General features: G+C 53.3%; 4 protein-coding genes across 4 annotated transcripts; 3 read left to right on the top strand and 1 right to left on the bottom strand.

Moving 5' to 3' along the window:
* Positions 1–1024: 1024 nt before the first annotated feature.
* Positions 1025–2298, top strand: W97_01743 (uncharacterized protein; the record flags this gene model as incomplete). The annotated part of the gene is made up of 2 exons (XM_007779647.1): positions 1025–1240; positions 1294–2298. The coding sequence occupies 2 exons, from the start codon at positions 1025–1027 to the stop codon at positions 2296–2298; spliced, it is 1221 nt and encodes a 406-aa protein (XP_007777837.1).
* A 3192-nt stretch (positions 2299–5490) lies between these two features.
* W97_01742 (uncharacterized protein) lies at positions 5491–9520 on the bottom strand (the record flags this gene model as incomplete). Its single annotated transcript, XM_007779646.1, has 5 exons — positions 5491–6164; positions 6229–6850; positions 6905–9144; positions 9197–9281; positions 9350–9520. The coding sequence occupies 5 exons, from the start codon at positions 9518–9520 to the stop codon at positions 5491–5493; spliced, it is 3792 nt and encodes a 1263-aa protein (XP_007777836.1).
* A 456-nt stretch (positions 9521–9976) lies between these two features.
* W97_01741 (40S ribosomal protein S11) lies at positions 9977–10997 on the top strand (the record flags this gene model as incomplete). Its single annotated transcript, XM_007779645.1, has 7 exons — positions 9977–9990; positions 10047–10068; positions 10125–10216; positions 10275–10330; positions 10583–10656; positions 10713–10784; positions 10836–10997. The coding sequence occupies 7 exons, from the start codon at positions 9977–9979 to the stop codon at positions 10995–10997; spliced, it is 492 nt and encodes a 163-aa protein (XP_007777835.1).
* Positions 10998–13306: 2309 nt separating this feature from the next.
* On the top strand, positions 13307–16005 carry W97_01740 (uncharacterized protein; the record flags this gene model as incomplete). The annotated part of the gene is made up of 6 exons (XM_007779644.1): positions 13307–13334; positions 13385–13518; positions 13580–14457; positions 14503–15281; positions 15335–15509; positions 15573–16005. 6 exons carry the CDS (start codon positions 13307–13309, stop codon positions 16003–16005), a joined length of 2427 nt encoding a protein of 808 aa, XP_007777834.1.
* Between the last annotated feature and the right edge of the window lie 267 nt (positions 16006–16272).

Here is a 16272-nt window from a genome sequence, read left to right as displayed (position 1 = left end):
TACTTCACTGGCATGTAGTGAGATGACAGCTCGTAGAAGCTTCGAAGGTTCCAGGATTGCATTATAGGATCCGGCTCATTCCGTACGGAAATTTCCCACTCGCTTTGGAACGCAGATCTCATCTCGGAAGACCCTGAAAAGTCCACAACTTCGCTTCACCAGTTTCTACAGACTAACCCGTGTCTTCGTCATTTTAGTACTTCTTTCCGTCTTGCCTGTGCAAAGGTAGCGTCGACAACACTTCATCCGGCTTCATCACCGGCTTGACTTGAGTCATCGAAGCTTCTAAGGCCGAGGTAAGCTGGAGTGTGGATTCTTTCGTCAAAGATTGCTCGCTAATCGCTAAGATTCAGAATCCGATTCAGACACTCGCGGAGACCTCCACATTCCCCAGCTTCTCCCTGGACGGTCCAGGCACTCACCGGCTACAACGGCGGACTCGTTAACTCGTGCTCTGCCCACCGAGTAGCTACCCCTGCCGCATATCCCACAGAAGAACAATTCTTGCAGACCTATCTTCCATTCCTGGATGCAACTAGCAAGGGACGCAAGCTTTCAAGCCATACGTTTTCCGTTTCTTCTAGCGGCCACTGTACACTCCTTTAGAGCTAATAAGTTTAATTCTCAAGGTATGCCCGATCGCATGCAGCCTTGCTTGGCCTACCGCGTTGCCAAGGGAAACACGGCTAACAGCTTTCGCGTGCTAGGTTTTATTTGAACCTTTTCGTAACCCTGCATCATTCGACGTCGGGGATCATCAGTTCTCTCAGCAGTCGTTCACTTATCTTATCCAACTAATCACACTCATTCACGCCCACGCTACGGGCTTCCGCTCTTTAATACTGTCATTTGGAGATATCGCCAGCACACTCTTTTACACGAACACAACCTCGACACCAGCCATCATCAACCCTTCACCAACGTCATCCATCTCGACAAAGTAGCATCCGCTCGCTGAACATAACCTCTCGGACTGCGTCTGCACATTCAACACCCGTTGACTCATCTTTTCAAAAATAGCAAAATGGCTTACCACCAACCGACTCAGTCGCGCTACAGCCAATGCGACAGCTATTTCATCGAGTCAGATAACGACGGAATATATGCCGCACGTGCCGAGGCAAGAGAACGTACACGCGCAATAGCTAGGATGCAGCAGCGGGCTATAGCGGAAGAGCTTTCCAGGGCTACTGCCGACGAGTATCAAGAGGACATTATGGACCACATGGAACATATGGAGGTGAGATGATACCATGCTCGATCTTGTTTCCGGCTTGTTCTAATGCTGAGTAGTCTGAAACAATGCCCGATGTCAACTCCATCGATATCCAGACCGAAATTCAGTGGTTCATGCGCCCATATCTACTTGACTTTCTCGTCGAAGCTCACGCTGCATTCCAACTTTTACCGGACACGCTCTTCCTCGCGGTCAATCTGCTGGATAGGTATTGCTCGAGGCGAGTGGTGTACAAGCGACATTACCAGCTTGTGGGCTGCGCCGCGCTGCTCATCGCTGCAAAATTCGGAGACAGGAAAGAGCGCGTGCCGACGGTGCGGGAGCTCAGGTCAATGTGCTGCTCCCTCTACGATGAAGAGATGTTCACACAAATGGAGTGGCACGTGCTACAAACACTGGACTGGGCAATCGGACACCCGACCGTGGATGGCTTCCTACAGCTTGCCTTATCCGAAGTACCCTACGACCCAGAGGTCGAGCACATGACTTGGTTCATCTGTGAAGTCGCTCTGTTCCACAAAGATTTCGTCTCCACGCGTCCTTCGGTACTAGCACGGTCATCGCTTGCTTTGGCTAGGTGCATACTAGCACGGCCACCAGTGCGTCAGTCCCAGTGGGCGGGCACTTACGATCCCGCGACGGTTCTCAACCTGTCCAACCACCTCTATCAGCCATCCCAGGTCCTGGCCAGGAAATATGCGTCAATACATTTGTCATCCGTGTCGACTACGGTTGAAGACTTCTTGCAACAACAAGCACAGATCGCAAGGCGAAACACTCCACCAATATCGTCTGTCGATGTAGCACAGCAGAAGCACAATGCAGATGGATACTTGGCGCCGCATACCCCTCAGAAGAGTCAGTACGGCAGCGTCATGCAGCACGGTTGCCTGACCCCACCAATCACACCCGACAACGACTTCGGCGAGAACAACTACGGCCAAGGCCACAGCCTTCTTCCGCGCATCTACCCCTCGACACCAACACCACTGTCAAATGTGCAGCAGGGACCACCTCAGTACAGCTACCAACAGTACCTTCCGCCGCAGCATGTACATTAGCCTAGTCGACATTACCCAGCAGGCTTTCCGATGGCAGCATCCTCACCCGATTTCAGCCATCTTGCTTCGGACTGCTTGACCATCTTAAGTGACTCGGGCCCAGCCGATCACACGACCTCTTCGAAGGGCCAAATATGTATCACAGCATCCATGTGCGAGCGCCGAGCATCTTCCTTCACTTCTTTTGCATTTCCAGCGTGTACTTCTGCTTTTCTCTTTCTGGTTATGAGCGTTCTCCTTTGTCAGCATCAAACACACATACCCTGTTTCGAATAGTCTTTTCGCCGGTCACACGGCATGGAGGGAAAAAAGCACACTGGGATTCGGCGGACTTCGCTCTTGCTCGCGAAAACGGTGCGGGGACTCGCGTCTTTCTGGATAGTGCTAGATCCGCGCTGAGGTGGATGGGAAGGGTGATCTCTGAGGGTGGAGCTGAAATTGCATATGGGGAGCAGGCTGTTTTTCACACGCATACATTAACTCGCCTTGCTCGTCGGTGGGCCTGAGTTTGCTTCTTCTGCTCGTTTACTTCTCGGAAAGATGGAGGAGTGGGCGCCGGAAGGGAGTCAGGTAGTTAGGTAGGCTGGTTCACAAAAATGGACAGAGCATATTGCAAACCCTCAGGTACCCGTCTTGTGTGTTACGCCATGGCCTTCGCCCACTGCTTCCCTTGTTTGCTATGCGCTACTGCCTTCCAAACCCCTACTGCCTTGTTGACGATTACGCGTACTCGTAGTCTACAAGACAGCAACCGGCAAGACCACGTGACACCGCGCCCTCATCCACGTCATCAACCCTCACCAGCTCCCATCCAAACCACCTCACCAACCCTACAAAATAATGCCCTCGTCCACCTCCCCTCCCGCTCCACCCCCTTCCCTCAACCGCAACGGATATCTCCTTCTTACCGCCTACGTCCTCATCACCAGCACCTTACTCATCCGCATCTCGCGGCAGCCGTATAACTCACGCCTCAAAGCCGGGCAGTACGAGAAAGTCCTCAAGGGCACGGGGTTGGCGGCGTTGCTTATTGGGTTCTGGATTAGCGGCCGGTTGAATCGGCGGAGGAGTGAGGTGGAGAGGTGAAGAATGAGGAGGGAGGGAGGGGAGGGAGGGGAGGAGGGTTGTACAGGTGATTGTTAAGTTGAACATGACACTGGACATGAGAGTGGATCCCGTCAAAATAGTCCGACAAACTCGGCCTTATGGACTCCTCGAGGAGATCCTGGAGCTGTTATCCCGGGCGAGAACTTAAGCACTCGGCACGGCCGTTTGTTCGTCTTCAGACTCAAGATGGAGCGCTCCGCTGTTCCTGAACGATCTTTTACTCATCCCTTCAATATCTCTACGTTCACTTTCATGTGACCAGATCGCTCCTTTGTGGTCGTTACCGCCCATCATCACTACTTTCTCTCTTGCTCAAGTCCCTGTCTTAACTGCTCCAAAGGCCAGTCCAGCTCGTTGTGCTGACGACGGCTAACACGATCCCCTGTCTCTGTCATCCACGCGTATCATCTATGGAACAGTGTCGATCCGTAGGCTTCTCCACACTGCTGGGATGTATGTCCGGCGGGATGCCTAAGACCACCACGCATCCTTATGTTCATACATCTCATAACGCTCGGGTAGCACACCAGCCGCAAAGCTTCAAAGGGCGTAGAAGAACTCTTGCCCACGTATCAGTTGAGAAGCCCTCAACAGGAGTCGAAACAAGAAGCTGCGGCTGCGGCACAACGCCAGATATTCGACGAACGGTCTCACATTCCTACGTACTGCTTACGCCCTTCTACGTACGCCCACGGCGGTGGAGTCATCTTGCCAGCCTGGACTTCATCAATATGACCCCTCTACGTCTGCTCAGCCAGATTTAGCAGGAGTACACCGAAGCGCACCGTCATTGACCCACCGGGCTTCCAGTGTATACCCAGTCACCCCTCCAACAACAAACCCCATGCAAATTGCCGCGTGCGTCAGGCCGGTGAAAGTTGTTAAATGATGCATCGCCTTAATGCTTGCACTGGGTGGTTGCCAGGAGACGGTCAGGAGGAGCAAACCCGTGATGACGGTGTAACCGGTGATAAGGACCGGGTATTTGTAGCGGGAGAGGAAGGTACTAGACCTTGCTGGGGCGGGAGAGGAGGGGCGTCGGGAGGGGGAGGCAGAGGGGCTGGTCATCGTCTTGAGGGAGGAGATGACAGAAGTAGAGAGGATGTGGTGCATGGAGTAGGACAAGCGGGTGCCTGGACACTGGCGAAACGTGGGTAGTTTTTAGAAACTTCAGAATAGAATACAGCTGGTAGCAGTCTGCAAGGGGCGCCCTGTGTAACCGTCCAATATTCTCAGTGGCTTTCGCCATGCAAGACAAGATACTTTGGTCGTCTGCATGTGTTGAGAAGCGGTTCATACTGTACATGAGATCTGATGATGGTCTGGCACGAGAGTACTCACAGCTCAACCGTCAGCATAGAGTCCCGCTTGTTCTTGGGAAGGAGGGCTTTCTGAAGATGGAAGTAACATCTCTTACCCGACGGTTGCCATAGACCAGCTAGGAAATTGACCGCAAAAGCTCCTAGTTAGACGTTGTAGAACGGAAGTTCGCTCAAGTTCAGAATTAGTTAGAACGACCTGTAAATAGAGCTCACTTGAACAGGACTTTGACAACGAGGCGGATTTAGAAAACAGAAAACCACGAGTTCTTCTGTTCCGGGATGTAGACGAAAAGGAAAGTAGCCTTGACCGTAAGCAGCTTGTCTTCGTAGAGGCTATAAGTTGTTTTGTTCCCTGCCACTTTCCTGGTTGACTATATGAGGCGCTGGGTCAGACTTTGATTTCAGCCAGAGCCTAGAAATGCGCCGAAGACTAAGATCTTCAACGGCAGCCGGATGAAGGTAGAGGAAAGTCTTCATGTTGGAGTCCAACCGGTGTGATCAAATATTTCCTACACTGGACACAACGGAGATGTAAACAGCACCGGCCGGTACCCTCACAAAGAGCAGCTTTGATGCGAATCATGTCGTCTCAATTTCTTATGCAGTCATAAAGGAGTGGGTATACCCAAGTGTCAAGTACCGCGAACCAAGCACATCACGACCAAGCACCAGGCCCAAGCAACATCATCCGGAAACCCAGTCAGAGAAGCCAAATAGACCAACACCACGCTCCCTCCCACGCCAGCGCACCCCAAAACCCCCTCTATCCCTTCCTGCCTCTAGCGATCAGCCTCCCCTTTAATTCCCCCACCGCCTTCGCCCAGATACCCATCTCATTCACATCCTTTACTCCCTTCCCGACAAACTGTCCCAAAAACTCCGCCATCTTCCCCTCATCATACTTCTCCCCATACGCCACCTGCGCCCGCGTCCCCACTTCCACCTCCCACCCCTCACCTCCCCCACCAAGCCCCACGCCAACCTCAAAACCGCACCATACTTTCGTGCCTAGCCCCGGCAGCAACACCATAGACCTCACCGCCATCGCCTCATCGCTTAAGATGCTTTCCTCAGTGATCCACTCCATCCTTAACCCCCTCACCGCCCCCGCGACCGCAAGCGCCTTGTCCCAGCCCCCGCTTACCAGACGCAGCAGCGCTGGGACGGGGGTTGTGGACTGGGGGAGGGAGTGCAGATGCGCACGGAGGAGCTGGAGGAAGAAGCGCAGGGTTGTTGTTAGCGGGGCGGGGTTTGTTGCGTCGGCGCCGGTGTAGGTGAGGGAGATGGGTGCGTTGGGTGTCTGGGTGGTGGTCGAAGAGTTGAAGGAGGATGGGTGAAAGTATAGTTGGAGGTGTGTGCGGTAGGTTAGTGTGACTGTTTGGTCTGTTGCGGCCGTGAGGGCCCAACCGTGGCTCATTTCTAGGGTCTGGACTTTGGCTGTCCGAGGCGTCAGTCTTGGACTCTTAGGCTTAGTTGGGGGATAGGGAGGAAGTGGGTTTACATTTTAGAGCAGCGACCTCGCTGGCGGACCAGCCGCGACACTCTTCGCGCACGCGCTCCGCGGCCTTGATCTCTTCTGCGCACTCGAGCTTGCGCTCTTTGGCAGCTTCGATGGAGCGTTCTTTCTCAATGAGTTCCTGCTGCAGAGCCTCGATCAGGCGCTTCTTCTCTCCGATATCGGCGTCAGCAGCGACGAGACGCTCGCGTGCTTCGTCCAGTTCCTCCTTGTCGCAGCCCTGGAGCTCCTCGGCGCGTTCGTGAAGCTGCGTGCACTCCGCCTGCAGCCGCTCGTGCTTGGACGTTAAGACTGGCATCAAGGTTTCCAGCAGCGCTTCCTGCTGTTTTAGCGTGAGATCGTCGTTGGCCAGATCCTCTTCGGTCCTCATGAGGCCGGTCTTGAGATTTTCGAGGAGGTTGCTGCGCCAGCCGTACCAGATCTCCTTGCTTTGAAGGCGCATGTTTGTCCTCAAATTCTTGAGCTGGTTGTCGATCAGATGGCGCTGGTCGAGGGGTGCAGCGAGGTAGTCTCGGAAAAGGGGTGGGTTCTCGCCGTACGTGTCTGCTTCGATTTGGCGGACGACGTCTTTGCCTTCTGATATATACTTCTTGAGCTCATGGCAGGACTGCAATGTGTCAGTTAAACATAAGATCAAGGAATTATGTCAGAAAGTACGTACGTGTTGGAACATCTCAAGTTGAGGTACTGTGCACACAGCAGCAACGACGCAGCTCTCTAGATCTGGAGCCGCGCCCTCTGTCTGATCCAAAGCGCTCAGCGCTTTACCATCATGTGCAGCGCTGGGGAATGCGGTGTGCCTCCTCTTGCTCGTAGTCAAGTCCATGAACCGAATTTTGGTCATGTTCAAGAAATCTTGCAACTCAATTCGCTCTTCGTTGGCTACCACCTCATCAGCAGTATCCGCAGGGGATAGCGAATCCTTGGTTGGCGAAGCCTCAACAGCAGTTATTCGGACATGCTTCTTCGGCGAGGCGCTCTTTCTTGGAGTTAGGGTTTTGTTCCTCGGGGTCGGCTCTTTCTTCGGAGTCGCTTGCTTCTTTGGTGTCAAAGCAGCTACGCGTTTCAGCGGTGAGGTATTGACCTGTTTCCTAGGCGTCGAGAGCAGCTTGATGGAGTCCGTCAGGGCGCTTGTGCTTCTCGTAGGCGGTGGTTGCTGCGGCGAGATGTTTACTGGCTTTTCGGCCAGCGGCTCCCGGAGCAACTGAACTTGGATGGGCGAAACCTGCACAGGTTCAGTCGCGGATAGCAGCTTGCTAGGCGGCGTGGACAGCTGAGCAGCGTTTCGCGTAGCACTGCGCGTCATCTTCGCAGCAATGGGCGATGGATTGTTCTCCTTCTCCGCAGCGAAATCCTGGATCTGTGGCAAGTTCTCAGGCGTCCTAGGTGCAATACTCTTCGCGGGCGACTGCCGTGACTTCTGCGGTGTCGCCGGTATATCTCTTTTAGGATCAGATGAAGGTCCCAGGTTCTGCGAAATCTCTGTGGCCGAAGGCGTTGAATCTTTGCGAGGCGACAGGCTCTGCCGGCCTTTCGGAGAGGGCGTCGCCAAAACACTCGAGCGTTTCGGAGAAGCAGCTACGCTCTTCTGGATACCGCCTATCACAGCAGTAAATTCCATTGATAGCTCCTCGTTATCATCCTGAGCGACTTCCTCTTCCACTTCGGTAATCTCCCGTTCTGACGCAGATTCTTTGATCCCGCCGACTATCATGGTGAACTCCATGGTTCCGTCGCCGAACGAAGTGTCAATACTATCGCGCCGCTCGATGTGCTCTTCTACCGTAGTCTCTTTGATGGCACCCATAGCCATCGTCAAATCCATCGTGGCATCTTCAAGCGATGACTCTTCCTGAGAAGAGCTCCTCCTTCTCAAACTAGCACGACGGGCGTTTGGCCTTCTTGCAGGGCTTCCTTGAGCATCTGCCCCAAGCATAGCGGGGGCCATGGTTGAAGATCGCCGCCTCTTGAGACTGCCTCGTCGGTTGCCTTTTGTTTCGGAGGCAACAGCGTGAATGCCGCCTACGGCAGTAGTTAGATCCATCGTGGCATCTTCCATCTCTTCGAATTGCCGCAGCTGTGGGTACTGCACGATGCCTCCCACTGCACGAGTGATATCCATGCTCATGTCTTCGGTCTCTTCAGCCGGCTCGTCAGCATGCTGCGCGAGATTCGAAACGGCATGCGCCTTGAATGCTGGCGAAAACGGGTTGACATTTTCCTGATCTTCTAAGAAGGACAGAAGGTTTTCCGACTTGGATGCTTCTGCGGTCTTCTGCACCCATGGTTTGAACGCAGCTGTGATTTCGTCTCCGGCCATCTCCATCGAGACGTCCTCGTTCTCGTCAAAGCCTATACCCTGAGTGCCAGCTTGCGCCGCCGCTAGGCGAAGCGCTTCGTCCAGACGTGCGCTTGATCCTGTGGAGTCGCCATCATCGGAATGTAAGGTATCCTCCGCCGCGTCGCCAACGTCCAAGCTCATAGCAGTGCTCTCTCCATCGTCGGACACTTGCTCTATATCATCACTCCCGTGGGTCGGGCTGCTGCTGTACGGACTGGATGAAAACGCGTCATCGGGATTGTTGAAGTTCATAGGCGGTATGCCAGAGCTACGTCGACGGCGCTTTCGCTGATGCAGGTCGCGCTGGTTGGCAGGAGACGAGCAAGGCAGCGGTTCCTCGACCTGTTCCGGCGGTGTTGATGGAGGCTCACCAGGATCCGAACTTGGCGCTGGCAATTGCGCATTCGGCTGAGGTGATTGAGCGATTGTGCCTTCGGTCATGGAGGAAGCCCTCCTGGTGGAATTGGAGGACGCGGAGGATGTCGTCGCATCGCGCATGTACTCAATGACGTCCCATGTGTGTAGCGTTGCTTCCGGAGCAAATGAGACGCGTCGGTTTGCTGACGCATAACTCAGCCGGTGTTTCCACACTCTGAGGCAGCAATCACTTACCCAAAGACTTCCTACGCGCTTCTTTCCGCTTGATTTCGTCTTCCTTGGAGGCGAGGATGGATTTGACGGCGGGTATGAAGGCCGACTAGCTTCGCGTCAGCAATCCGTACGAGGCATGCCCTGGAGAAGCGTATGGGCATCTCGTAGACATACCTTTCGGCGATTTGCGGTGTCCTCCTTGAGCGGCGCATCGAGTCCACCAGGCCCAATGCTCTTGCTTCTTGTTTTCTTTGTGGGTTTCTTGGGAGAGACAGAAGCCCTCTTGGTGAACAGGTCGGCGCGCAGGCCATCAGCGATATTCTCCTTGTCCGTCTCGACCGCCATTGTGGAGAAAGTTGGTGTTCGGTATGCGCGTGCAAGGCGGCGGTTCGAGATGTTGATGGGGAACGCGGGCGTCAACAATGGCTTACGTTATCTGACGAGCAGGGGCCTCGACGTCACGTGGCTGCAAAGGCAGATATCTTGCCACAAAGCCCCCTTGAGACTGTGGGACTGAGATACCAACAGCTCAAATGACAGCTTGACGCCTTAAAGGTATCTCAAATATATCAGCTTTGATGCCTTGAAGCCATTTCAAGGTCTACAGCATCACGTGCACTCGAGACTGTAATATTACCGCTCGCAATCCCAGTCAAGTGCGTTAAGCGAGAGCCGGCCCTTGCGCTCCACACCCGATCACCAATTTTCGACGTGGTGAACCTCCAGCGACAAGGCCCTACGACAACCACAAACCCGCCCTCAGCAAGCCTGACTCGTTCCTGATCGCAGCACATCGCAATCATGGCCACCGAGCTGTATGTCACGTCGCGCTATATCCGGATAACGTAACGACATGCTGACATTCATACAGTACTGTCCAGAGCGAGCGCGCCGTACGTTTCAGCGTCTCAGAATCATGTACCGAGTCTCTCTAACAATCCTCGAATAGTTCCAAAAGCAGCCGCACATCTTCACGAACTCGAAAGCCCCCGCAAAGAACAAGCGCACCAGACCGGGAAGGCAGGGCAGGAGATGGTACAAGTAGGTCTTCGCAGATCGCTGGATATCTCGAGGACACGGGCCTGATGGACGATCGTAGGGATGTCGGACTGGGCTTCCGGACGCCCAAGACCGCCATTGAGGGCTCGTACATCGGTACGTACACACATGTTGTGGAGCGGGTCGCTGGGCAATGGCAATTCAGATGGATGCAACTTGGTACTTGGAAAAGTGCCGGCGGAAATGATGCACAACGGCTTTGGCCTCGAGAAGACGTTGAGAAGATACTTCCGAGGAGATTCGCTCAAATATCACGCCATTTCTCTCACGGGGCCGATTGCACAAAGCTTGCGACATGCTTCTGGCATCGTTAGAGTTATATTCTCGAAGCTAACAGGGTATCTGCAGACAAGAAGTGCCCTTTCACCGGCATGGTCTCCATCCGTGGCCGTATCCTGACGGGTACCGTTGTCAGCACCAAGGTGAGTGCCCACCGACGCCTTGATTCATCCAGTGCAGTTAAAGCTGACCCTTACAGATGCACCGCACCCTGATTATCCGCCGAGAGTACCTACACTTCGTGCCCAAGTACGCCAGATATGAGAAGAGGGTAGGCTTGATATTATAGTCAACACCCGGGATGTTGGCTAACATTTCTTAGCACAAGAACCTTGCAGCACACGTCAGCCCGGCATTCCGTGTGGAGGAGGGTGACCAGGTCACCGTTGGGCAGTGCCGTCCCCTCAGCAAGACCGTCCGATTCAATGTCCTCCGTGTGCTTCCTCGCACTGGCCAGCGGGTCAAGCAGTTCAACAAGTTCTAAGCGGTTTCTCTTTGGGGTGTTGTGTGGGGCATCTGGTTTTGAGCTACGTTCTATGGAGGCATGTAGCGGAAGCTGAGAGTACTACCGATCGTGATGGTTCGAGTTCGCTGGAGACTCGGACCTGCAAGGCATAGCGTGTTCATCCGAGGATCACTCTTGTGGCAAGGTGATTCGAAGTTACATCAAAATCATTTTCGAGGCTACAGATTCCACGAATCCATGTCTCCGGCACCATCCACTGCAAGATCGGCTCTGTGATGGACGAACGACATCTCTCACTAAGCTGTCGGCCTATGTCTTGTATACTTTAGCATAAACAAGAATTGAGATCTGAACTTGAAACGGACTAGTACACCTCAAACTTGTGGACGTGACATGCACGATTGTAGCGGTGCTCCTACGTGCTACTGACTATTGCCGGGTTTAGCTTAAGTGTAACGGTCCCGGTTCGATATCACGTGCTCGCGCGACTGCGCGGTGACGTGGTCGCGTCCAAGAAGCAATTCGGCTCTCCTCTGCTTCTGAGCTCAGTTAACGGTACCTATCATGTCAATCAGCTTAGAAAGGTAGTCTCACGCTGTCAGCCACTCTCAAGGAGGCATGACGTTCTGAGGCTGATTGCTTGTAGCAGTGGAAACCTCTTACAACAAACCACGCAGAATCGCAAACACGACCATCCGCAACCTCGACACGTGACAGCACTCCGGCTTTTTGTCTCATCTATCAATCGCCGCACTGAGGTCTGACCCTCAAAACTGCGAGCAAGAGCTTGCATTACTCTCAAGTCACAATACCGATTCATATCGCGTCAACCCTTGTGAAGCTCCTACTCTGAAGCAATCTGCTCATTACAAAGAAAGATGGCAGGCGGAGAAGTTATTAACATCAGTAGCTCAGATGACTCTGATGTGCCTCTATCCAGACGGCCTGTTCCACCAGCATCGAGGCATGAAAAACGAATAGACCGACCAAGACCGCCTACGCAGAGCTCTACCAGCGCTACTCTCGCTAGACCATCTGTAAGAGAAGAAAATGACACGCAGCCTAAGAGGAGCACTCAACATTCTTCGGGAAGAAGGACTTCAGAAGTCATTAACCTGTGCGACAGTGATGATGGGGAGCCTCAGGCACCAAGACATCCGCTGCAGGTACCCGTGCCCGTAGCTCGGAAACTGACCGCGACGAACGAGAACGCGAGCAATGCAACAGCGTGTCCAGTATCTGCAACTACACCAATGGCTCGGAAGTACAAGCCACCCAAGCCCACGCCTCCGTATGGGTCTTTGGAAGAGGAATGGGCTGTCTATGCTTCGTCAAAGGAAGCCTTCGCTAGGTCTGGGATGACCATAAATGAATTACAGGCCATCAAAGACAAGTACTACGAATGGAAGAGAAAGGCTGCTTTGTCAACTACACGAACGGAAAATACGGCGAAGTTGGGCTCCTCACATCCAGTCGCTGGTACGGCAGCGGCAGCCGGCCATGCCAAGAGCAATTTAGAGCCGCCCCAAGAGAGACCCAAAACTACTTTCTCATCCACCACAAGCTTTCGTGACATGTTGCCCGCCATGACGATCGGAAAGAGTGTAACTTCAAGTGAAGACTCGGGACCTCGTCGAGAATCACCAAAGGTTAACATGCTGCACAATGAAGCCCTTAGAAGGAGCCCCCTCAAGCGGTCTCGATCGCCTGAGCGGACTCCTATTCGAAATGATGGGAATGGCATAGAGAAGCCTCAGCATCTCTCACCTGCAGAAACTGCCAAGATCCGCAAGAAGTCAAAACCAAGATCTGATATAGCAAAGTTGTTCGAGGATGAAGCTAGAAACAATGGAACGCGCGGCGAGCGCTTTCCTGGCATGGCTGCAACACCATCTTCACCGCACAGATCGGAAGGGCAGGGAAGCGTTCAAACGCAGAAGGAGCGAGCTGCGACACGAAACCTTGTGGGCAACACCAGACTCGGATACAGGACGCCGCCTATCGGATCTACCCTAATAAGCGGCATCCAAGGAAGCTCTATAAGAGCCCCAGCAACAACCTCCAGCGAATTGTCACATGCTGTGTCCAGAGCCAGCTCAACGAATGAGATGCGTGCTGCTGAGTCGCTGCCTCGTTCGGAGGTCATCGTCCCTCAGACGGCAGACAAGCCTAATATCAATAATTCCTTGGGTAATAGCTTTGACCGTACGATGCAGAAGAGTTTCGGACTCGAAACCGGCGAAAAGACTCTGGGAGCAATTCCTTCAAGCACATCTATCACTCCCGGTTCTTCGAGGCCAATGCAAGGGGTTTCGAGCATAGGTGGCATGGGCCCACCAACAGCTCCTAGCAAAGGTATGGGATTCTCATCTAGGGCTGTGCAGTTCACTGATTATGTGTAACAGCGATGGTGGGGAAGGACCTGCCGCTGATGGGTGAAGCATCTGCATCGCCGATGGCCATGTCGATGCCGGCAGTCGAGGCTGTACTGAGAAAGCACAAGCAGGAATTGCATGATGACCATGAATACTTCCTAAAGGTTGGTAACCATACAACGGGCCTACTCAAAGTGGACTTCAACTCGTCTAACTATGGACTAGATCTGGCTTCCTCGTGCTCGACGATGTTACGAAAGAGGTACCGCTCTAATTAAGGAGCGTTCGACAGCGCATCCTACATCGGGCCGGAGTATTGTTCCCGAGAAGTTTCTTCAAAAAGGCTCTCCTTTGGCGGACATGAAATCCATCCAGTATCCCACCCCCGTTAAAGGGAAGGATCCCACCCACATCAAGATCAGCCAGGAAGTTTTTCCGGACAAGACCAGCAAAGGCGCCAAGTCCTACCTCAGTATTCCAGCGACACCGTACAAGTCTGAAGCAGTGACGCTTCCGCTGTACAAGAGCTACATTGGTCTAAAGCAAAACGTTCTTGCCGAGAACAATCGACAGCTGCTGGTCATGCCCTACCTAGATGATGAGCAGGGGGATGATCCCAAGCTGAGCAATTTGTGGAAAGAACTGGAAGACAGGTTCGAGATGGCGGTCGATGAAAGGCCGCGGCGACTGCTGCAAGAAGAGCAGTCCAGGAAGTACAGCCCTTACGTAGAAGCTTTCCTGGAGGAGATCGGCTGCGATCTGAAAGACGTTCTTCGGTGGCTGCTGGATCCGGATCCTTTAGCAGGAATGAAGGAGCCCGAATTTGCCGCCGAAATGCTCAAGATGCGAGACGAATCATGCACTGAGGACTTCAATCGAGAAAAGAAGAAATGGTTTACCGTACTCTCGAATTTGCCGCCATCATCGGACAAAGCACTTAAAATGGCAAGTCTAGCGTGCCCGGTCTTCCTCAAAGTGTGTGGCTTTAGCCTATGGCATATTGCTAGCAGAAGCTCTCACGCTCAGATCACAAGAATCTCCCCTTCAAAGGATGATTCGGGAAACGAGACGTATCGAGACCTGGCATGTCGGGTCTGCCACTTGTAAGTCAGCTATCACAAGTCACGATGATTTGCTAACAAACCCAGACACAATTGCCCGTATCACGGGGAAATTAGAGAGGTGGTTGATTCCGAAAGTGGCGAAGAGAGCGATCATTCAACCACACGTTCACATCCACGCCGCAGTTCCGCCACGACCGCCAACTCCACCGACACCGTTGATCAAGTTGATATCAACCACAAGAAGCTCGTCGTTGCTCCGGCATATATGCACAACAAGTTTAATGGCGCCGCTGCACGAAAGACCACACAACGAAGCTTCACATGGTGGCTCGCCAATTCCGACACACATTTGCTGCACGAGCGCCCACCCTTTTTTCCTTGCAGCCACGAAGGCTCTTGCGAGGAAGCCCACTGCAGCTGCTTTCACGACAAGGTTGCTTGCGAAAAGACGTGTGCGTGTTCTCAGGCGTGCAAACGCCGCTTTCTTGGCTGCACTTGCGCCCAGACCGGCAAAGCATGCTGGCAAAATCAAAGCTGCGCATGCTATAGGCTCAATAGAGAGTGCGATGGGGACCTTTGCAAGTCATGTGGAGCTGCAGAGGTTCTGGATCCTGTGAATAGGTACGATGATGATATTCTGGCGCGCAGCTGCGCCAACGCGAATATCCAACGGAATGTGCCGAAGAGGACTTTGATGGGCCACTCTGAGATTCAAGGCTTTGGGCTGTACATGGGCGAAAACGCCAGAAAGGATGAATACCTGGGCGAGTACAAGGGAGAGGTGTTGGCAAAGCCTGAGGCCAATCGGCGCGGAGCAATCTATCAGGAGAAACTGACAAACTATCTCTTTGCTCTGAACAAGGGTAAGACGTCCACTGGTGACTCGGAATGACGACGCTGATGTTGGCTCTATCAGATCAGGAGGTGGACAGTACCTACGCTGGCAACAAATTCCGCTTCATCAATAACTCGGTACTGGATAAGACTATCAATGTCTACCCGAAAGTCATGCTCTGCAATACCGTCACCCGCATCGGGATGTACGCTAAACGGGACATCAAGGTTGGGGAGGAACTGTTCTTCAACTACGGGTAAGCGTTGCCCTTTCTCTCTTAGCAGTCTTGGGAGATACTTCAGTTCTAACTTCTTGCCAGCTATTCCGAGGAACTCACCCAAGGGTTCTGGGAGAAAGGCGAGAAGCCTCGCCTCAAGAACGGCAAAGCTCAGCTCGTGCCAATCAAAGAAAAAACGAAGAAGCAAGGCAACATGAGCGGTCCTCCCGGAAAGCGCAAGAACAAACGCGGCATCGCCAAGATCGTTTCCAAAGGCTCAGGTCGTCCCGCCAGGAACGGGGCGAAGGCCATACAAGACATACTCGATGATATCGAGACAGCTGATACCGACATCCACGCAGCTTTTCAAGCGGATTTGGATGAGGAGTATGCGGAAGAAGCGGAGGATGGGGAAGATGAGTATGCGGCTCCGTCGTCGGTTAGTAATGTGGAAGATGATGACGAGTCTGATTTTGAGGTGCCGCTGGATAGCCCGCCGAGGACGAGGGGACGGAAGAGGAAGATCTCGACGTGAGTCGTTGGTGTGTGTGAGAGGTGGGCTTAGGTGATGCGGTGGGATGGAACAGGCTTGCGATGCATTGGGAAGAGCGTAGATGAAGACGTTGTGCACATTGCGTGCTAGGCCGCGTGATCATTCGGGCAGCCTTCGTCACGAGGTGTTCGTGAATATCATACTGAAGTTCATTTCCGACCTGTACTAGGGTGAAGCAGCGTGCTACATGAGTCAAATTACCTTCACATGCCTTCGGACGTCATTTTTATTGCATCGAATTTCTCGCAG

The sequence above is a fragment of the Coniosporium apollinis genome, assembly GCF_000281105.1.
Source record: "Coniosporium apollinis CBS 100218 chromosome Unknown supercont1.6, whole genome shotgun sequence".
Taxonomy (NCBI): domain Eukaryota; kingdom Fungi; phylum Ascomycota; class Dothideomycetes; genus Coniosporium; species Coniosporium apollinis.
The sequence above is the reverse complement of the archived record's forward strand: the minus strand, read 5'-3'. Positions and strand labels throughout refer to the sequence as shown.